At 38.1% G+C, this 18125-nt stretch overlaps 1 protein-coding gene across 3 annotated transcripts in view; it reads right to left on the bottom strand.

Annotated features, from left to right (window-relative positions):
* SLK (STE20 like kinase) overlaps positions 1-18125 on the bottom strand; it is a 49683-nt gene that overhangs the window by 5254 nt on the left and 26304 nt on the right. Inside the window, exons 5-18 of one of the 3 annotated variants that reach the window (XM_036385243.1) lie at positions 17714-17786; positions 17308-17502; positions 16559-16640; positions 15454-15582; positions 12292-13671; positions 10880-11010; positions 10480-10603; positions 10036-10215; positions 6796-6867; positions 4799-4928; positions 4442-4566; positions 3324-3512; positions 2040-2165; positions 371-484 (exon numbers count right to left, since the gene is read on the bottom strand). In XM_036385243.1, the coding sequence (XP_036241136.1) occupies positions 371-484; positions 2040-2165; positions 3324-3512; positions 4442-4566; positions 4799-4928; positions 6796-6867; positions 10036-10215; positions 10480-10603; positions 10880-11010; positions 12292-13671; positions 15454-15582; positions 16559-16640; positions 17308-17502; positions 17714-17786 (3050 nt within the window). The remainder of the gene's footprint in view (positions 1-370; positions 485-2039; positions 2166-3323; positions 3513-4441; positions 4567-4798; positions 4929-6795; positions 6868-10035; positions 10216-10479; positions 10604-10879; positions 11011-12291; positions 13672-15453; positions 15583-16558; positions 16641-17307; positions 17503-17713; positions 17787-18125) is intronic. The other 2 variants (XM_054515650.1, XM_036385245.2) reach the window with 2 other exon arrangements.

Genomic DNA, 18125 nt, shown 5'->3' with positions numbered 1-18125 from the left:
TAATCCCACAAGACCAACCTCCACCACCAGCTATATGTCAGCTATATATCACTCAATTTTTGTAGTAACCTACTGGCTTCTGAAATAAATTCCCAGCCTCAGATTTACCTCCAGCTAAGTTTCCCATGCAAACCTGCACACATGTGCTGCAGGTGGGAGCCCTGCAAAGAGGCTGGTAACACCCAGCCTGTTTTGGTGCACCTACCCTTTGCTCAGCTTATGTAATTTTTAAACATATCTTATTATAGAGTGAACTGCAACAGCTTTGTACAGCAGCTTGACTCTCCTCCTCTGCAATACTTTTGTACTGTCTGTATTTTCTAGATCAAACCCTTGATAATTGCCTGACTCATGAACTGCTCCCATTTACCTTTTTTCTTGGTCTCAATTTCTCTCTCCATTCCTTCAGTTCTTGACTGTGCTCTTCATCCAGCTCTTTTAGCTTCTGAGTCTCATGCTCAACCAGTAGATGGCATTTTTCATTCTTAAAACAAGATAATCCTTATGTAAAACTAATTCAGATTAGGCAACTCAACATTTGTACAGTGACATATGTTGTCCTAATTCTTTCTAATTAGCTTATTCCATGTAAATAGTGACGTGAATAATTACAAGATGAAAGTATGTTACAAGGCTGTGTTTTCAAAAGCTGATCTTTCCATCGGAGCCAATTGAGATAAGAAACACTCGTAAATCCAAATACACTGCTGAGCATCATTAAGGCAGCTGCTGAAAGTGTTACTCAAAACTGTGTTTCACTGCCTAATGATGCTTTTCAAGGTCATGCAGCATTTCTGCTTTGCTTTTTAAAGATAGTCTGTATAATTTATTAAAACCAATTACATTAAAAAGGAAGCTGTTTTTTGGAAATATTTCAACTCTTGGTGCCAAGAGCTGAGACAAACAAATGGAGCTTAGAGAAGAGACAAAGGTGGTTGCAGAAGCAGCCTCAAAATTGCCTTATGATAAGGCTCAAATCACACTTCAGCCTCACATTTCTCTCAGTAAGGTACCCGGGCATCTGCCTCACTTTCAGAGGACTTTTGAGGCACGACAAGAAAAAAATCAATTATTTGGCTTCAAGTCTCTGCACTTTTTTAAGAGCAGTTGGCGATGGTTGTGTTTCTAGGGTTCCAGTCCCAAATGGGTCTGATGCAGAGTACAGAACCAGAGCAACACAAACAACAAGCACTTGACTAGACCTGAGTGCAGCAAAGGGTTTTCCAGTTTTCCTTGTGAAGCTCAGAGCAGCCCTAATCTGCTGTATTTTACTGGAGCTGAAACTCTCACAAGGCTCCCACGGTACTTGGGGATTTACTGGGGCATATTAGTGGCACAGCCAGGGACTGTTTTTGCAGGATGTAAGAAAGTGAATAGAGTAGAATGAGCTTCATTGGTCCTTGCATGATTTCTCTAAGCAAAGGCTATCAGCAGGTGATCATTTAATGCTTTAAAACTGCCTTGTGCCCCTGAAACTGGGAAAAGCTGATTTAACAGAAAAGGAGATCTGGCCTCTGGTATACAGCAGAAACTTTTACAAAATGCATACCAAAAGAGACAAATCAGAGCTCCTTATCACAAGAAGAGAATTCCTTCTAAGTACCTTCCAGAAGCTCACACACAAATGGCAGCACTTGGTAAAAACCTCCTCATTCCTGTATTAATGAATGTATTCCTGTATTGCTGCAAACTTCTTGTGGGTAATGCCTGGTGCTGCCTACCTCTGTTCTGATTAATGAAACTCCAGCAAAATCAGGTTAGAAGGAAATGCTGCCTACAGAAAATAGCTCTGGGAACTTGACAGGGATTCCAGAAGTGATCATCTGCTTCTGGTTCATGCTCTTCTCCATTTAAAATGATTCCTTATTAATTGATGGGAACATATGAATCTGGCAAAGCAGTGCACTGCAGGCCTTTGAAAACAAAGTTGAAAAAAACTATACAGTAAAAATTAAGGAAAGGTGTTTCTGCTTTGCCTGCATCTGGTATTAACTTAAGTCTTCTCACTGAATGGACATTTAATATCATCTATTTTTAACCTGTAACTGATGCAGTTCCCTGATGTTTGCTTCACACTGCAACTGAAGGTCCCGCATTTGGTTTTCGTGTTTCTGATGCTGGGCCAGTCTCTCATTCTTCTGCCTCTTTTCTTCTTGAACAGCAAACTAAAATTAAAAATAAGAGATTATTTATATTGTGCCTCTGAATAAAACAGTCTGCATGAGTCAAAGAACTGCATCTAATAGAATGAACACATACTGAGAACAATTCTACAAGATTTAAGCAGTAATTTTCTCTATTTTTTCTTTTTTAAATTCCTACAAAGGAAGTTCCTTACAGTTTTAATTCCATTTCTCTGTCTGCACTATGATTTTTCCTTAAAATGCAGCACACTTCACTTCCAGATTCCTGAAATTACCTCCCTCTGAAGCTGTGACACAGCAGTCCAGCTGCAAGCATTGGTTTAGACCGGTGTTAAACAGCTACAGGAGACCATATTTTCCACATTTGTCATCCTTCCAGTGCTCACCATATGAAACCATGATTTGCAACTGTGGTGCATTAGAAAGCAAACCTCTCAACCTCTGCACAGCATTCCCTTTTAAAGAATGAGTGAATACCTACAGCTTTAGTTCAAAAGCTCAGAGAAAATCAAGCACCCTTAAAAATGTTTCACAGAATCACAGAACAGTTGAGGTTGGAAGGGACCTGCAAAGATCAACCTCCCTACTCAAAGCAGGGTCACCAGGAGGAAGCTGTGTAGGACTGTGTCCTGTTTTCTGAGCATTTCTACAAGCTCTCTGGACAACCTGCCCCAGCGTTTGACCATCTTCCCACTACAAAAATGTTTTCTCATGTTGAAGTTGGATTTTCTTTATTTCAGTTGTGACTGCTGCCTCTCACCCTGTCACTGGGCACCACTGGGAAAAGTCTGGCTCCACCTTCTTTGCTCCCTCTCTTGGGTACTTATACTCATGGATAAGACCCTGCTGAGCCTATGCTCCTCCAGGCTGCAGCATCCCAGGTACCCCAGGTGGCTCCTTGTGTAACAAGACACTTGAGTCTCTCAGCCATCTTCAAGGCCCTTTGCACAACTCACTCCAATAAATCTGTGTCTGACTCTACTGGGAAGCCCAGGCTGGACCCAGCAGAGGCTCACCAGAGCAGCAGGGAAGGATGATTTCCTCTGACCCCATCCAGTGCATCAGCCCAGTTTGGTACCATCTGAGAACTCATGAGAGTGCACTCTATTTCATCCTCACATTTATATCACATTCAGCATTTACACTATTAAAACTATTAAATATTAATTTATTAATTACCTGTTTAATTTTTTCACGATCTTGGTCAGGAGAGGCAAATGAATTGATTCTTAAACTTTTCTTAAACATGGCCATCCGAGTCTTTGCTTCACTTCGCTGGATTTTAGGCAGTCTGGCTCTTTCCTGAGTTTGCTTGTTCTTTAACTCCTCTATAAGGCGTTGATTATACCTCTGCATTTGTTCTGTTTCCTGAAACGTTACCCATGTGGAAATATTACACAGTAGCTGTGATGTTATACAGTGTGCATCTCTTTTCATTAATAAGTCTCTTCTGTGACTCAGTGCCTCTCAGCAGAAACCATTCCCAGCCCCAGGAGTAACAGTGGGGAGGAGGGGCTTCTTGCAGAGAGCTCTGGATCTTGCCCAAACCAAAGAAAATTCTCTAATAAATGTAAATACGCATATATTTTACCAATGCTTACTCAGCTCCTGTACTGCCTTTTACAAAGCCTGTTATTCAAAAGGAGAAACTGCTTTTTATGTAACTGAACTTCTGGGCTACTGCTGTGGAGGGGCAGTTTGCTTAAAAAAGCTGGGGAAAGCAACAGCCCACATGGGATAAACCAGAGTGGACAGAACAAGCCTTCAGTGGAGGCTGCTCATGCTCTGATCACCAAGAGATCCTCAAACAACTCCCTCCTGGTTTACAGATTCAGAAATTGCACTATTTGCTTTTGTGTATTCTACAAAAACCAAAATGCCTTGTGGAAAATAAGGATTTAGCTATAAAGAGACAGTTGTCAGCTACTTGCCCAGAAGCTAATCCAGTTCATTCTGCTCATTCAATTCCAGGATTATTTACTTCTGAACAGATTTGTTTAAACACAAATCTAAATTGGTTTTGGTGGATAAGCAGAATTTGGTATTTTTTATAGTAAAAGATTGATGTTGTGGTTGGTTGGTGTTTTTTTTTTTAAAGAATCAAAGGGGAAAATACCATAATTTATACTTCTATATATTACTACGGTGAGTAAGATTTTTTAAATTTAAGCACATAATATCTTCAAAATACTTGTCTGGGTCTTGCCTGTGCAAACACCAGGAAAGATCCTAAGACTACTTGATAAAAAAAGTTGATATTAAAATACACAAGAGAAAATGTCAAAGTCAACACTAACTTTTTCATGCCTCTTAAGCAACTGGTGCCTCTGCATGAAGTACTGATCTTTGAGCTGCTGCTTGAGGAGCTGGTGTTTCTCCTGTAGGTGCCGCTCCTCCAGCTCCCAGAATGCAGCTTCACGGGCTGGAAGAAAGAGAAAGGTTGGTTCAGGAATTGCAATCCCATCCCATACTTCCCAACCTCCTGGTCTAGTTCAGAAGTGGCCTCTAAGTGCATTTTAAAAACAATGCTGTTTCATAGCAAATGTTTTTGTTACAGTTCTAGATTAGACATGAAGGTTTTTTATTTCATAAAGTGAAGAAAGACCATTGTTTTACTAAACACCAGTGCCTGTTTCCAAGGGAGTGCTGGATACCTCTCATGAGCTGCTGTTTGTTGTTGAGGCAATCTCGTTCAATAGTGGCCAGTTCTGTCTTCTGCTGCTGAATTATTTTCTTCAGAGATGCATCCAGTTCTTGTTGTTGTTTCTGCACAAACTCCTGCTCCTGGTAAAAACCAATAGAAGTAAATTAAATTGGGTTCTTCTAACCACATTACATGTTAATGAAACTCCCAGTCCTCTCAGCATTAGTTATATATGAAAACAAATACATCTATGAAAGTTTGAGCTAGGGTGCTCAAAATTTGAGCTTTGGCTATCAAATTATCCATCTTTTGTACTTTCTGTGTACAGTGTAGGTAAGAGCATATTCATGTTTAAATAATACAGAAATAAGACCAAAGGTAACAATTTAGCCAGTCATCTGCAACTCATTCCATCTCTTGTCTCTCCTCACAACAAGTTGCAGGTTCAGAGCTAGCAAAGACAATACTCAATCTAACGTTGATCTCATTCTAAAAAGGGTTAATTATTCATGTAGGTAAGAAAATAAAGGTATGTATGGTTATTCTGCTTTGGGTGATTAGCTAAAGCCTATTTATTTACACAGTTGAGTTTCAGATCTGTGTGGTTTATCTTGGCCTTAGGGCAGGGCTGTTGAGGCTGGGAGTTCTGCAGGACCACTGTGCAGACACCCCATGGTTCTGCAGGGGCGTAACCTGCTCACACCTGAGCTGAGCTGGCTCCTCACAAAGGGATTCATCACCTGCATCTTCCCATTATCCAGGGGCATCACTGTTACATCCCATCATGAAAAGCAGACAGCATTGAGTCCCCCTCCCATGCCCCAAGACCTACTGCTGCCTTTCTTCTTTGCAACCATTAAAAACCACAGCTATGAGCATGCAAGCATGCACATACATACACACACACACACTCACACCTGCCTTAAAACAAGAAATTGAATCAGATGATTCTAGCATGATATCAAGGCCAAAAGAAAGGACAATGTCAGAGCCAAGGTGGGCTGCTCAAGTCCATAACAAATGGAATTAAATGTTCATTAAAAGTACTTTTTATTTTGACCAGAAAAATCCTGGTTTTCATCCTCACATAAAGTTATTCATAGATGAGGCTTTCATGTCTCTTACTGAGACAGGTAACATAAAACCAGAGGTGAATTAAGCTGACAGTAACAGACCTCAGGGTATAAAAAAAAATGGAAGGTGATGTCTGTAAATCAAGTCAGACACACCTAACTGAATTTATAGAGGGACAAAAAATCCTGGTTTTTCCCTTTATACCTGAAAAGGTTAAAAAGACTACTACAAGTTGAATATTCTGAGGGTGCAGACACATTAACACAGTGTTTAATCTGCTGGAAGATTTTTGATTTGGAGGGAGTGGGGGAAAGCTGTTCTAGTGTAGAACATGGTCATGGTCAAAAAGTGATTATGCTTGAGCTTTACACATTTAATCATTTAAATATTGCGCTGCTTTCTACAGAGTAACTCTTATGAGATTTTATACCTGCTAGTGCTGTAAGATAAACTAGGCAATCTCAGGAAATACACTGGCCTTTCCACTTCTCACATCTACTCAAGTATCGCATAAAATAAACGTCACTGACTTTACTAAAGTATGTGTTGGGTGGTTTAAATGCAGACAGTGCAAGGCAGCCAACCTTTTTTAAAGTACCACTTGGTTATGCCCAGTATCTTAAAAGAAACTCAAACATCTTTAAAATACATGGTTTCACTGCACACACAGAATACAAGTCACACAATGTTTCTCACATGTGCTGAACAAGTATCATGTTGCATGTGTGAACCCTCAGTGTCTTGCTCAGACTGAGTAACTACTGTCTTTTGGAACTTTTGACAATAGATAGTGCACAATTACCTAAATTGGTGCTAACCAGTTTGGAGACAGCAGTGACATTGATCAGCACGTATGAGCAGAAAGAGAAGAGAAAACACACATCTGGAAAATTAGGAAGATAAACTTGCACTGTGTTGCATTTTAAGACTTACATCCTGCATTTGTGCGTTGAAAAGCGTACATGAAGACAACTGAAAAGACTGAATCATAACCTGAGCAACACCCTGTGGGACACAATGTAATTCTGTGTCATAATATAGTGATACGTATTTCTATTCTTAAAAAAGGGAAGAAATGAGATCTGCTGTATGTTAGTAAGAAACATTTGAAATGTCAAGGCTAATCACACAAGTAGATGCTGATAGAAGTTCTAGATATTCTAAAACTAAGCAGCTGCACCTTGTTTAACACTTGTCATTCCAAGTAAGGATATTTCACACTTAAAATCTTCTTTCACCTCTCTTCAACAAAATGAAAGCAGCAAAGGAAATTAACCATGTCTCTGCAAACACTGTGAAAAATTAGATTTTTGTTTCCTTAAAAAGTTTAAAGACAGATATCTTTGGTATGGGGAAAGTGCTGCAACTCAATCACCTTTTATCCTGGGAAATCCCCTCTTAAATTAAACACATAATGGAATAAAGTTGCTATTATTTTCTACTAGGTCACTCACATAAACATTTAATCTTTAGGTTACTCAATCCATACCTGCTCTGCTATGGTTCAAATTCACTCTGTACAAGCTGTAGCCATCGCAAAGACAGTATTTTTCTGAAATACTAGCCCTCTTTCTAGCTGGGTCATAGAAAAGCAGCAAGTCTGAAGGCATGAAATCACAGATGATGTTTTGTAAAGTTTCTGTACACCTACACTTTGACATTTAAATAACATTTTACCTAATCTGTTCTGCTCCTATAAACAAGATGTCTCATGCTTACACATTAGGTATATTCTCCTCCTCTGCATTTGTGTAGTTCAAAACTTCCTCCTGACTTTAAAATGTGAAGGACCAATGGAGTACTTACCACTCGTAAAAGCACTGTAAATAAACGTGCTGTAGAAAAATACCATTCTTTATCAGTAGAGCACACAAAATCCTACACTTGACAGTACAAACCTGGCAACCGCTGCTCCTACATTTCTACCCAGTTAAGTCTAAGATGTGACATGGGAGTACTTGAAGAAAGAGAGCAGTTTGTAGGGTTAGTTTGAGTTAAGTTCCATATTCACTCAACAACAACAAGAGGTGAAATCATCAAGCTGTGTGAATACTGCTGCCTTTTGTATTTTAGTAGCTTGAAGCTGCCATTGTTACCTGAGCATGCTGGCTTTGTGCAAGCTCCTCTTTCTTGCGTTTCATGAGCTCTTTTCTCAGCTCTTTTGGTGCTTTCTCCACTTCACATAAAACCTACAGTGTATATAAGCATGCAGAAGGTGGCGAAAAGAACACTTTGTCTCCACAGCAAGCACTACTGTGAACATAGGGACATGCAGGTCAAGCACTAGAGGTAGTGGGAAGCATGCATTGCTTCAGTGGCAGGGATGTTAGTTTAGTGAAAGAGCTTAATGAACAGAGAAAGAACAATAGGTGCTTTATGCATGCCAGCAGTGCAGAGAGGAGGGATGTGCCAGCGCTTTTTGCATGCAAATGCTGCCCAGTGCCCTCAGAAACGGCAGTGCCTCGCTTGTGCTTCCATGCAGCTGCCAGAAGAGTCAATAGTTAAGAAAACCACCACCTGCAAAAGTGGTATTTTCTTGAATCACTATGGCAAAAGGACTACAGAGTATGTTACATCACATAAAGCTGTAAAAAATGGTTGGAAGCTTAAAATAACTTCCATTGAAACGCAGTTATTTCTACCACTGTCTCTAACCTGAATTTACAAGATGCCATTATTAGTGTCTCTGACCATAAATGACATCTACACAGCTTATGTCTTCAAAATAATCATACAAGCAAACAAAACATTATTTGGTTGTGTTTGGCTCTGAAGAATTTAAAGCGAAACCCACCAATAAATAAGAGTGTTTTCAAGAAACTTTTTGTGACACGTATGCTGGGATGGAACGTGTTTCAGTACACGGTGAATTAGACAAGATTAGCAGAAAGATTCTAAATATAACCTGGCTAAATCACTAAATCAAGTGACTATTAATCTGTTAATTTGCTGATGAGTTTTGTTTTCCAGAATTACAAAAATGTAGCATTGTACACTCCAATATAACAGGGATAGTTTTAGAGCAGCAGCTGCATTTTCCTTCAAACTGTACATTGCCTTTTTAAGCTTTAAACACAAAAGTATGCACCCAGAGACAAATGCCTGTTTGTTTAATAGTGGAAGCATCATCAGAAAACAGAGTCCAAATCACCACATGCTATTCCTATGTCCATGAAAGAACTGCTTTTAGCTCAGAGCAATATGTAAAATTCTCCGAATTTCCCACATAGAACCCAATCACCAGTGAACAGAGAGAGACTCAAAATGCAAGAGGTACCGCAAAAGAAGAAAAATTGTTATTTACATATGGGCATACAGTTCAAACTAAATACAACTTATATTTCAATGCACATTTGTGCTACAGGATCATTCTATGCAAAAGCACTGACAGTTAGTTCAGCTTTCTAAAGAAATGTCTGAGTCTAGTAACTATCGGAGCAAACGCTAGAGCCATTTATATAAAAAGGGGCACTACGCAATTGAACCAAAAATGAAATAAAACAGCTTTTAAGATGCAAAATCCATATGGAAACATATCACCTTTTCATAATCCAATGCAAGTAAATTAATTGCACCAGTTGTCAGTGTCAGTCTTTTTGCCTTAACTGTATGACATTTATGAAATTAACTGTAAAAGATTTTAGGTTATCCTTCTTCTCTCTAGACTTCTCTCTCCTGGCTTTCCTTTTTGAGTTAACAAACCAAATTCATGTTATTGCTGTCACTTCATCTAAAGAAATTCTAAATATTAGAGCACACATTCAATAAAAAAATCTAACAAAAAAACAAAAACAAAACAAAACTGAAATTACTATCTTTGAAATTCTAATTTGTTAAGTATTTACTAAGTATCTATAGCTGGGATTTTTTCATAATCTTTATGAAAATACTTTTTCTTGATTTAGTATTTGAGAGGAAATATTTTATTAAATATTCTGTGAAAAACAAAATCTTTTAACTTGATGATGTTTTCTAGATTAAATCAATACCTCAAGCTTCCTGTCAGCTGTTTGTATTTCACTTTAGGCAGTTAAACAAGAGACACAATTCTGACTGGTAGTGACACTTCCAAAACTCAGTATAGCACAGGTTTGACAAGGCTTCTGGGAGACCTAATCTCAACTGTTTGCTATGCTTATACTCCTTATTTTCTATATTAGCATCGTCTCTTACCTCTTTTTTTTTGTTTTTCAGCACATTCTGGAATTTGGACAACTCCTTCTCCTGCTCAGCCTTGATGCGCTTTGCTTCATCCCGTAAGCGATTTGTGTGCTCCTGCTCCAGGCGCTCGATCGTCTGCTTCTGCTGCTTTTCCAGGTTCTCTATCTCCTGATCATACTGTCGCTTTTTACTCTGTAAAAATTATTTGGTACCTTTTTTGAGAAAGCTAAGTCCTGTTAAATGAAGTGCTGTAACAAGGAATGGCCATGATGGATTGTTGTGGCAGCAAGCCCCCACACAAGCTGGGCACCCCACAATGGCAAATATTGCCTTTTATTTAAGAAAAAAGGCTAAGCTAGAGCCATCATGGCAGGAAACACCTGATTGCTCTTAGCACTATTCTGCCTCCTCCATCAAGATGTCATATTTTAAGAGCACCAAAATGCAGAAACTCACTGTCATTTCCTGTTCAAAACGCCTGAACATCTGCTCTCGCTGCTGCAGAAGCTTATTGCTGAGCTGCTGTTGGGCTCTCTGCTCCTCTTTCTGAAGAAGTCTCAGCTCTCTGAGCTCTTGACGTCTAATAAGGACAAAGAACACTTAATACTGATGGGAAAACAAAAAGAAATGCAAAATGACAAGAGATGAAAAGAACCATTAACAACTTGGGCCCAGTAAAACTATTTTGAACTGATTGTCTTAATAAGAAACACTTTATATTCACTTCTACAAAAAAAAAAAAAGAAGTAAATTATCCCCAAATATGAGTGAAATAAGATCATTAACCCCCTTGTTTTATTAAAAAAAAAAAATCAGCTGCTAACCTCTTGAAAATTTTACTTTTAGAAACACTTACCGTAGAAATCGCATTTCTTCACTTTTTGAATCATTTTCAGTAACTATTTTTGATGTGGTTACACTCACTTCTACTCCATCAACAACAAACTTCCGAGTTTTCTTTAACGTTTTCTTCTGCCTTCTAGTTTCCTAAATTAAGCATTGGTAAGTTGTTATGTATTGATTTAGCTTATATTCTTTTTTCCCTTTTTTTCTTAATACTGAATTATATCAAACACTTCTGGAAATGTCTTCTATACAGTAATCAAGAGCCCTTCTCACTTACCAGGTGCCTCACTAATCAAGTGAGAATTTGAAAAATTCCAATAAACTGAAACTTTCTAGTAAGGGAAGGAAAACTGGAATTATTAATTATCCTAAGTACCAGAAGAAAAAAAAAATAAGCCAGAAACTCTGAAGAGAACTGATGAAGTTTTATTTTCAAGAGCTGAGACAGCTACATTTACTGTTTGCTTTTGATCATGATTTCCCCAGCCACCAACAGGTATTTAATTCTTAAAACCAGTTCTGAAACTGGATAACAATTTACTCACCTACTTCCTCCTGCTTTGGACATAAACAAGTGAATTTATTTTTTTATTGATTTATATTAGCCAAAATCATATCATGATCTTGCTGACACCTAGACAAGTGTCAGTTGTCAGAGCTGCTGTTGTTTGATTGCAAGAAGAGAGGGACCCCAGCTGAACCCGCACCATCTCAATTGTGTCAGGGCAACTGCAAACACCCTTGTGTTTAGCACAGCTATGCCAATCTACGATTCTTTTGTTTGGTTGTCTTTCTACGTTTGTTTTTCCCCCACCCAAGCCCATCTTACAAAGTTACTACCCCAATATGGCTATATTAATTTTAATACAAAGACTACAAATAAAGTTCATAATCTGGAATGTGCTTCCTCCGAGTACACTCATGCATAGTGACATAACTGCATGGACACAGTACAAGCACAGGAGAACACTGACTGGAATAAAAAAATCCAGCAGAATGTCTGCCTTGGGTGTCCCAAACAGAGAGACAGAATATGGGAGCAGCAGGAATTCAGTATAAGATTAGATACTCAAGAGATTTTCCCATTGAACAAGAATTCTGTGCATTTAGCTGGTCTTCTTGAGTATCAGCTCTACCCTACAGCCATTCACAAATCTTCATGTGTAGTATTATTACACTTCCTTTTATGGGTTATACTATTACACAATACAGCAAGAAACTAATTAGCATAACTGCACATAATCCAGACATTGTTGTATGGTGCAATTTAAAATACTTTGGTTTCTACAAAGCTTTGTATATATGTGCCATACTGGTTTCTCCCTCAATATTTTTCTTTGTAGCAAAGGTAACACTTGGAGATAATTTCAGGGTTACACTCACATGAGATTTTATATTTAAAAAATATGTCCTTGCACTTACCTGTAAAGATATTGATCCTGTCTCTTTGTTTTTACTAAGGAAACTAGAAATGGACAAGTTCAAATCAATGCTGCTGTTATCAGCTGTAGAACCAGTGCCTGAATCTGCATCATTTTCCTTCAAATTCTCCGATTCCAGTTGCTGTAAAGTCTCAGTATTGCTTTGATTATCTGTTTTGACCTTCTCATTTTCTTCAGTGCTAATACTAATACTGGGGACTGGAGTGACTTCAGAGTCCTCAGCTTGTTCACTGACAGTGTCTTCAAGCTTATTCTTGATGATTTCATCTGAGGTAACTGCTGGATGTTCTTTGTCTACCTGGATGTTGGTTTCCTGTATATTCTCAGGTCCACGCTCTCCTGAATTTTGGTCCATACCAGTCAGTTTATCCACCAGTTTATCAGGAATATCCTCAGGTTTAGTCTGTAATGCCTTCTGGTCTACGATATCTTTTCCAGAGTCTTTGATCTGTGTTTCCTCTGTGCTGTTTATATTACTGATACCCTCATTTTCACTTTCTGCCAGTTTCTTGTCTACTTCAACCACTGTATCTTGGTTTTCTGATAGAGTTTCTTCAGAGCTGATTATCTCATGGACCTGCTTAGCCTGACTTTCCACTGGCTTATCCTCCAGCTCAGGTATTTTATCCCCATCACTGATGGGTGTTTCAGCAATAGCACCCATCTCCTTAATGTTGTCAATTCCATGCTTTACTAGATCCTTTTCTTCATCAGACACTTTAACTGTAGCATTAGGCAGAGCTTCTGTAGTGGTATCTATTACTGCCTCTTTCTGAGCTTCATCTTTATCTTCCTTTTGCTCTGTATCTCTATTTTCTGCAGGGACCTTTTCTTCCTCACCATCCAAGAGATCCATTCCCTTCTCTTCTTTTTCACCAGTTTCCTTAGAAATGCCTTCTTCAGTTTCTATCCTATCTTCAGTTACAGGTACTACTTTCAGTTTGTCATCTTCTATCTGTTCATCTGCCATGGAATCTTCTTTCTCTATTATTAAGTTAGGTTCATTCTTTATTTCCACATCAAGTTCTTTACCTCCTTTCTGGGGTTCTGTATCCTCATGCATTTTTTCCAGGCTTTCTTTATTCTTGTCTGCTGGCACCATTTTGCCTTGCTCATCTTCGCCAGTTGGCAAAGAACCATTCTGCACTTTCACATCGCTAATGGGAGTATCGTGTATGTTATCAGCTGTTCTCCTAAATTTAATGTCCTCAGATTCATCTCCAGTTGTTTTGTCCTCAATGGCATTACTTTCTGTTTTCTCAGAGAGAGATTCCAGGACAGAAGCATTCTGTGAAAGTTTATCCTCTTCAGAGCTGGCAATACTAAGATCAGAGGATGCACGTTTCTCTGCAGGTAACTGCTAAAAAATTAAAGCAAGAAAAGTATTCAGTCATTTTGTAACTTAATCAAAGCACAGTTTTATGGGAGAATATGTGAACAGAGATCAATACTGTATTCACGTGCAGTTATATGAGTTAGAAAACATCAGAGTCCTTCCCTTGGACTATCACAGAACAAGTGCATGAACTGCAGACAGGCTCTGAACAGAAAGTTTCACTGTGATCAAGGGAAAGGGATCATGGTCATCAGCTTCTCTTCAATGGTCTTTTTCTTTTCATATTCCTTTTTTTAATCAGTTCAGCTCCTCAACAGTCTCAGCTACAGCTGGATTTGAAAGACTTTGCTCTGTGCCAGCTGGGCAATGAAGCAACTGTAGCTTTAGTTAGTGCAGCACTGATAAAATGCAGTATTAAGTTCTTCTTCTGCTTTACTTTGTGTTCTTGGCTAAAAATGCCTGAAAACTTTTCATCTGGTTTTAATCATGTTGAAACCCCATTAAAATGGTGAAAACCTCCAGCAGATCTGATTAAGTGGCAGTACAGAACTAGAACAGAAACAGTTACCTCACTCTAGAAACTGCCACTGCCAGAATATGAATAAATGTTATCAGATTCTATAGAGACATACAAAAGAATATAGTAATAAAGCATCATTTTAACCACAATTGCCCTTTCACTCTTCAAAGTGATTGTGATATCTGTCTGTCTGTATCTACTGCTAGAACCCTGTAATTTGCAGATCAGGCCTTTGATTTGCCATAGGGAACATCCTAGGCTAGCTGTTGCAGCAAGCACAGGTTAGATTGTACATTTCCTACCTTAAGGATTTCCCAAGCATACAGAAAACAATTCCTTTTAAGTCAAAATTGCATTTAAAATATTTCTTTGTGTAATTGTTCAAGAAGTTTAGTGTTGATCTCCCAGGAGTGTTTAAAACTACTCCAAGGAAATAACGTGAAGGGCTCTACCTCACACATTGCTGCAATGCTGCTTGTGAGATACTTGACAGAGTCCCAGGGTGGACTTCACTCCAGCCCTCCTGGATGGATGGCTCAGCAGCTCATCCAGGGGAGGGAGGGGAGCTGCTGGGGATCACGTTTGGAGCCCGTGGGGTGGACTGGGAGGGCAGTAAGAAGGCCAGGGGCCGTGAGGAACGTGCAGATGGGTGAGGGGGGAATGGAGGCGCCTGCTCGAGCTCTTGGCTCCTGCAGCAGTGCAGGACAGCAGCTCTGGGAGGCACAGGGAGCAGACACAGCCTGGGCACTCTGCTACCTGCACCCCTCCCTGGACATGACAGTTTTCCCTCTGAGCAACCACACTCACGCTCTAAGCTTCTTAAAGCATCTTTAGAACTACATTCATTATAAAATATGTGGGTTTTTCCTTATCTTTGATAGCCACACTGTAAAATCACAAACTTAGTTTACAGCATAATAGTCAAATACTCTTCCTAATCTTTTAAACACTTTATGGAATACAAACACACATTTCCTCATTCACCCAGTCATTATGACTTAAAAACATTTACATAAAAATCAGGATCTCATTTTTAAAATAGCACATATACATGTAAAAAATTAAAGATGTTAGTCTTTATTAGCTATTATTTATTAGTAGTTTTTAAGGAGTTCAAGCATGCTACTTTTTAAATGGGTGGCTACCTATTTTGTAATAAGTTTAGAGTATGATTAAGATGTTATTCCTAAAATATTTGATGTCAAAGTTGGGCTAATACAATTGAAACTGAATTCTCCATGAGAAATTTGCCACAGCATATTAAAAAAAGTAAATTTTGAACTGACCAGAGAATTTTCTGTTTCTTCTTCTTCATCCTCATCTTTACCATCTTCAACTTCTTCTGTAACTTCTGCCTTAGCTTCTGCAATCAATTCTCTTATTGGTTTATTTGAAGTAACAGTAACAAATGGATGCTTGTGAAAGCAAAAAAATAAGCACAATATTAGGTGGTGGCTTCATAGTATACACTGGGAAAATCATAATCTGAAAAAAATATAACTTCAAAGAAGTGTTACTTTGGTTGCCTCACATTTGAAGATTCACAATTAACAAAACTATTCCAATGTGTTTTTTCAGCAGAAGTCTTAAAATCAAAACATTTGTGTTCAAATATACAAAATAAGTAGTCTAACAAACTTGCTAAAAATACAAATGATTAATTTATACTGACCTTTTTCACAATCCAAAGAATAGAAGTAGAAAGATTTCTAAAAAGGTTATTTTTCTTGGAATTAGGTTTCATTTCCGTTCCACAGTTAAATTACTTCTTGACAAGCTTTATCTAGAAAATATACTTTCTAGGAAAAAAATGTGCTTTGCCTTTACAATGCCTTCCTAATATGAACTAGAATTCTACCTTTTTCTTTAGGAACAAGCAGGTACCTGTTCCTCTCCTACCGTCTGAATCTTCTTTCTCTGCTTGGCCCTGCTACTTAAATCTATTCAGCATATGCCAGATGGATTGTGGATAAAGCAAATGGGTGCTGACGTTAAACACAATCAAATGTACCTGGTCACATCTATTCCTGTACAGCTCTTCTGCACTGACAGCATTACAGAGGAGGGCTGAGCACTAAAGCTTTTAAACACCTGTCAGCAACTGGCCACAGACCTAAACAACTCCTTTGTCCATTGTAAGTATCAAAGTATAGTTACTTACACAAAGTAATTGGTTATATTACAGCAAAATATGTTCAACTAATAACCTGATCTGTGCTTAGTATCATCTGATCAAATTTCACCAAATAAGGATCAATTTAAAAAAGAGATTGTGGACGAATACCTTATTTGAAAATATTTAAGTAGTTACTATAATACCGCTCTGCTTTAACAAAAATACCAAATATGCTTGCCTTTAAGCATCATTTCTGAACAATTAACTCTTCCTACCTGTAGAAGTTGACTTGCACTCCACCTTGCATCTACATTCTTTTCCAAACATTTCTTCAGAAAATCTTTAAAATCTGATGACCTATGCAACAAACAAAGAGGCAGTGGTTGTTCTTCTGTCTTAACATCTGACTAGCATATAACATGAAATACTCTTTAGGTTCACATGAATCTACACTGCAACTCTAAGTCCTGCTATTGACTCAGGAAAACACAAAAGAAATACAGGAATGCCAAGACCAAAACAGCACAAAGACAACCTTTAAAAGGTTTGTCCATTATCAGAAGAATTTACTTTTTGCTCTGGACTATTAATACACTTAATCTGCTATATCAGATGTAACTGAATCATGGGAAGATATTAAATTGACCAAATAGATAATGGCTTTTAAAAACACTTTCTTAGTATAAAAATGCTTTAGTTTGCTTTCACCGTTAGATGGCCTTCAGATCTGTTACTATATTTGTAAAAAAGCTATTTAACATATATTTTAAAGCAAAGCCTGTAAAATACTTGTGTATAAAAGCTTCTGTACAGAACTATGACCAAAAAAAAGTTCAAATTCTGTCAAAAGACACATATATGTATACACCCATGTACAAACATATATTGGGATTGTATGGGTGTGCCTTAATGCATAAAGCTACACCACGAACTTCAACAGGGCTGTGCTCATCAAATTTAGCAAACAAATGACTTGGAGTGCCTTACACAGGGGTGGGAAAGCTAAAGTCAGTAAAACACAAACCATTTTGAAGGCTGTGCCAATGTTGGCGGGTCAGATTTTGCGATTTTCAGCAGCACTCGCATCGGATTCAGTTCATGGTGAGGTGGCTCTATTTGAGCCATTTCTATTAAAGTAATGCCAAGAGACCAGATATCAGCCTTGTAATCATATGGTCTGTCTTTAGAGGTCTCACACATTACTACTTCTGGAGCCATCCTGCAAAGAGAGCAACAAAGTTCCAGATGAGAAAATGCTTTTTGATGTGTTCTGAGAACAGTTCTAAACACAGATGTTCACTGAAGCATTGCTAGAAGCACATTCCACCATCAGTAGATTTACACAGTACCCATCAAGCTTGTAATATCAAATTAAAAGTAACATTAAGATACTAGTTAATACAAAAAAGTCAGCAAAAGAGTGCACTTACCAATATGGTGTGCCAATAAAGGAGTCTCTTCTTTGTATTGTTCTGGTGTTTTTAGCTGATACTCCAAAATCCGCTTAAAGCAAACAGTAAAACATTACTAATAGGGTGGTGGAAAGCATACTATATTTCTTTTTATTTACAATTGTCATTTAAAATGGTGTATATTCCAGAGCACACATTCAGTATTAAAAATTCAAAGTGAGGTAAAAATATTTGTGCTCTGATAGCTGAGTGACAAGGTTTTATAGCATTTATAATGAAAGACCTTAAATAAAACATATTCTACATTTCTTAAAAAAAACCCCAAACCATAAGGCTACTGTTGGGCTGTATGGGACAGAAGCAAAATATGTATTTACTACAGGAAAAAGTGCATTACATATTCCTTTAAGTAGAAATTAATTTCTTTAGC

The sequence above is a fragment of the Molothrus ater genome, chromosome 8 (assembly GCF_012460135.2).
Source record: "Molothrus ater isolate BHLD 08-10-18 breed brown headed cowbird chromosome 8, BPBGC_Mater_1.1, whole genome shotgun sequence".
Classification (NCBI taxonomy): Eukaryota; Metazoa; Chordata; class Aves; order Passeriformes; family Icteridae; genus Molothrus; species Molothrus ater.
The sequence above is the reverse complement of the archived record's forward strand: the minus strand, read 5'-3'. Positions and strand labels throughout refer to the sequence as shown.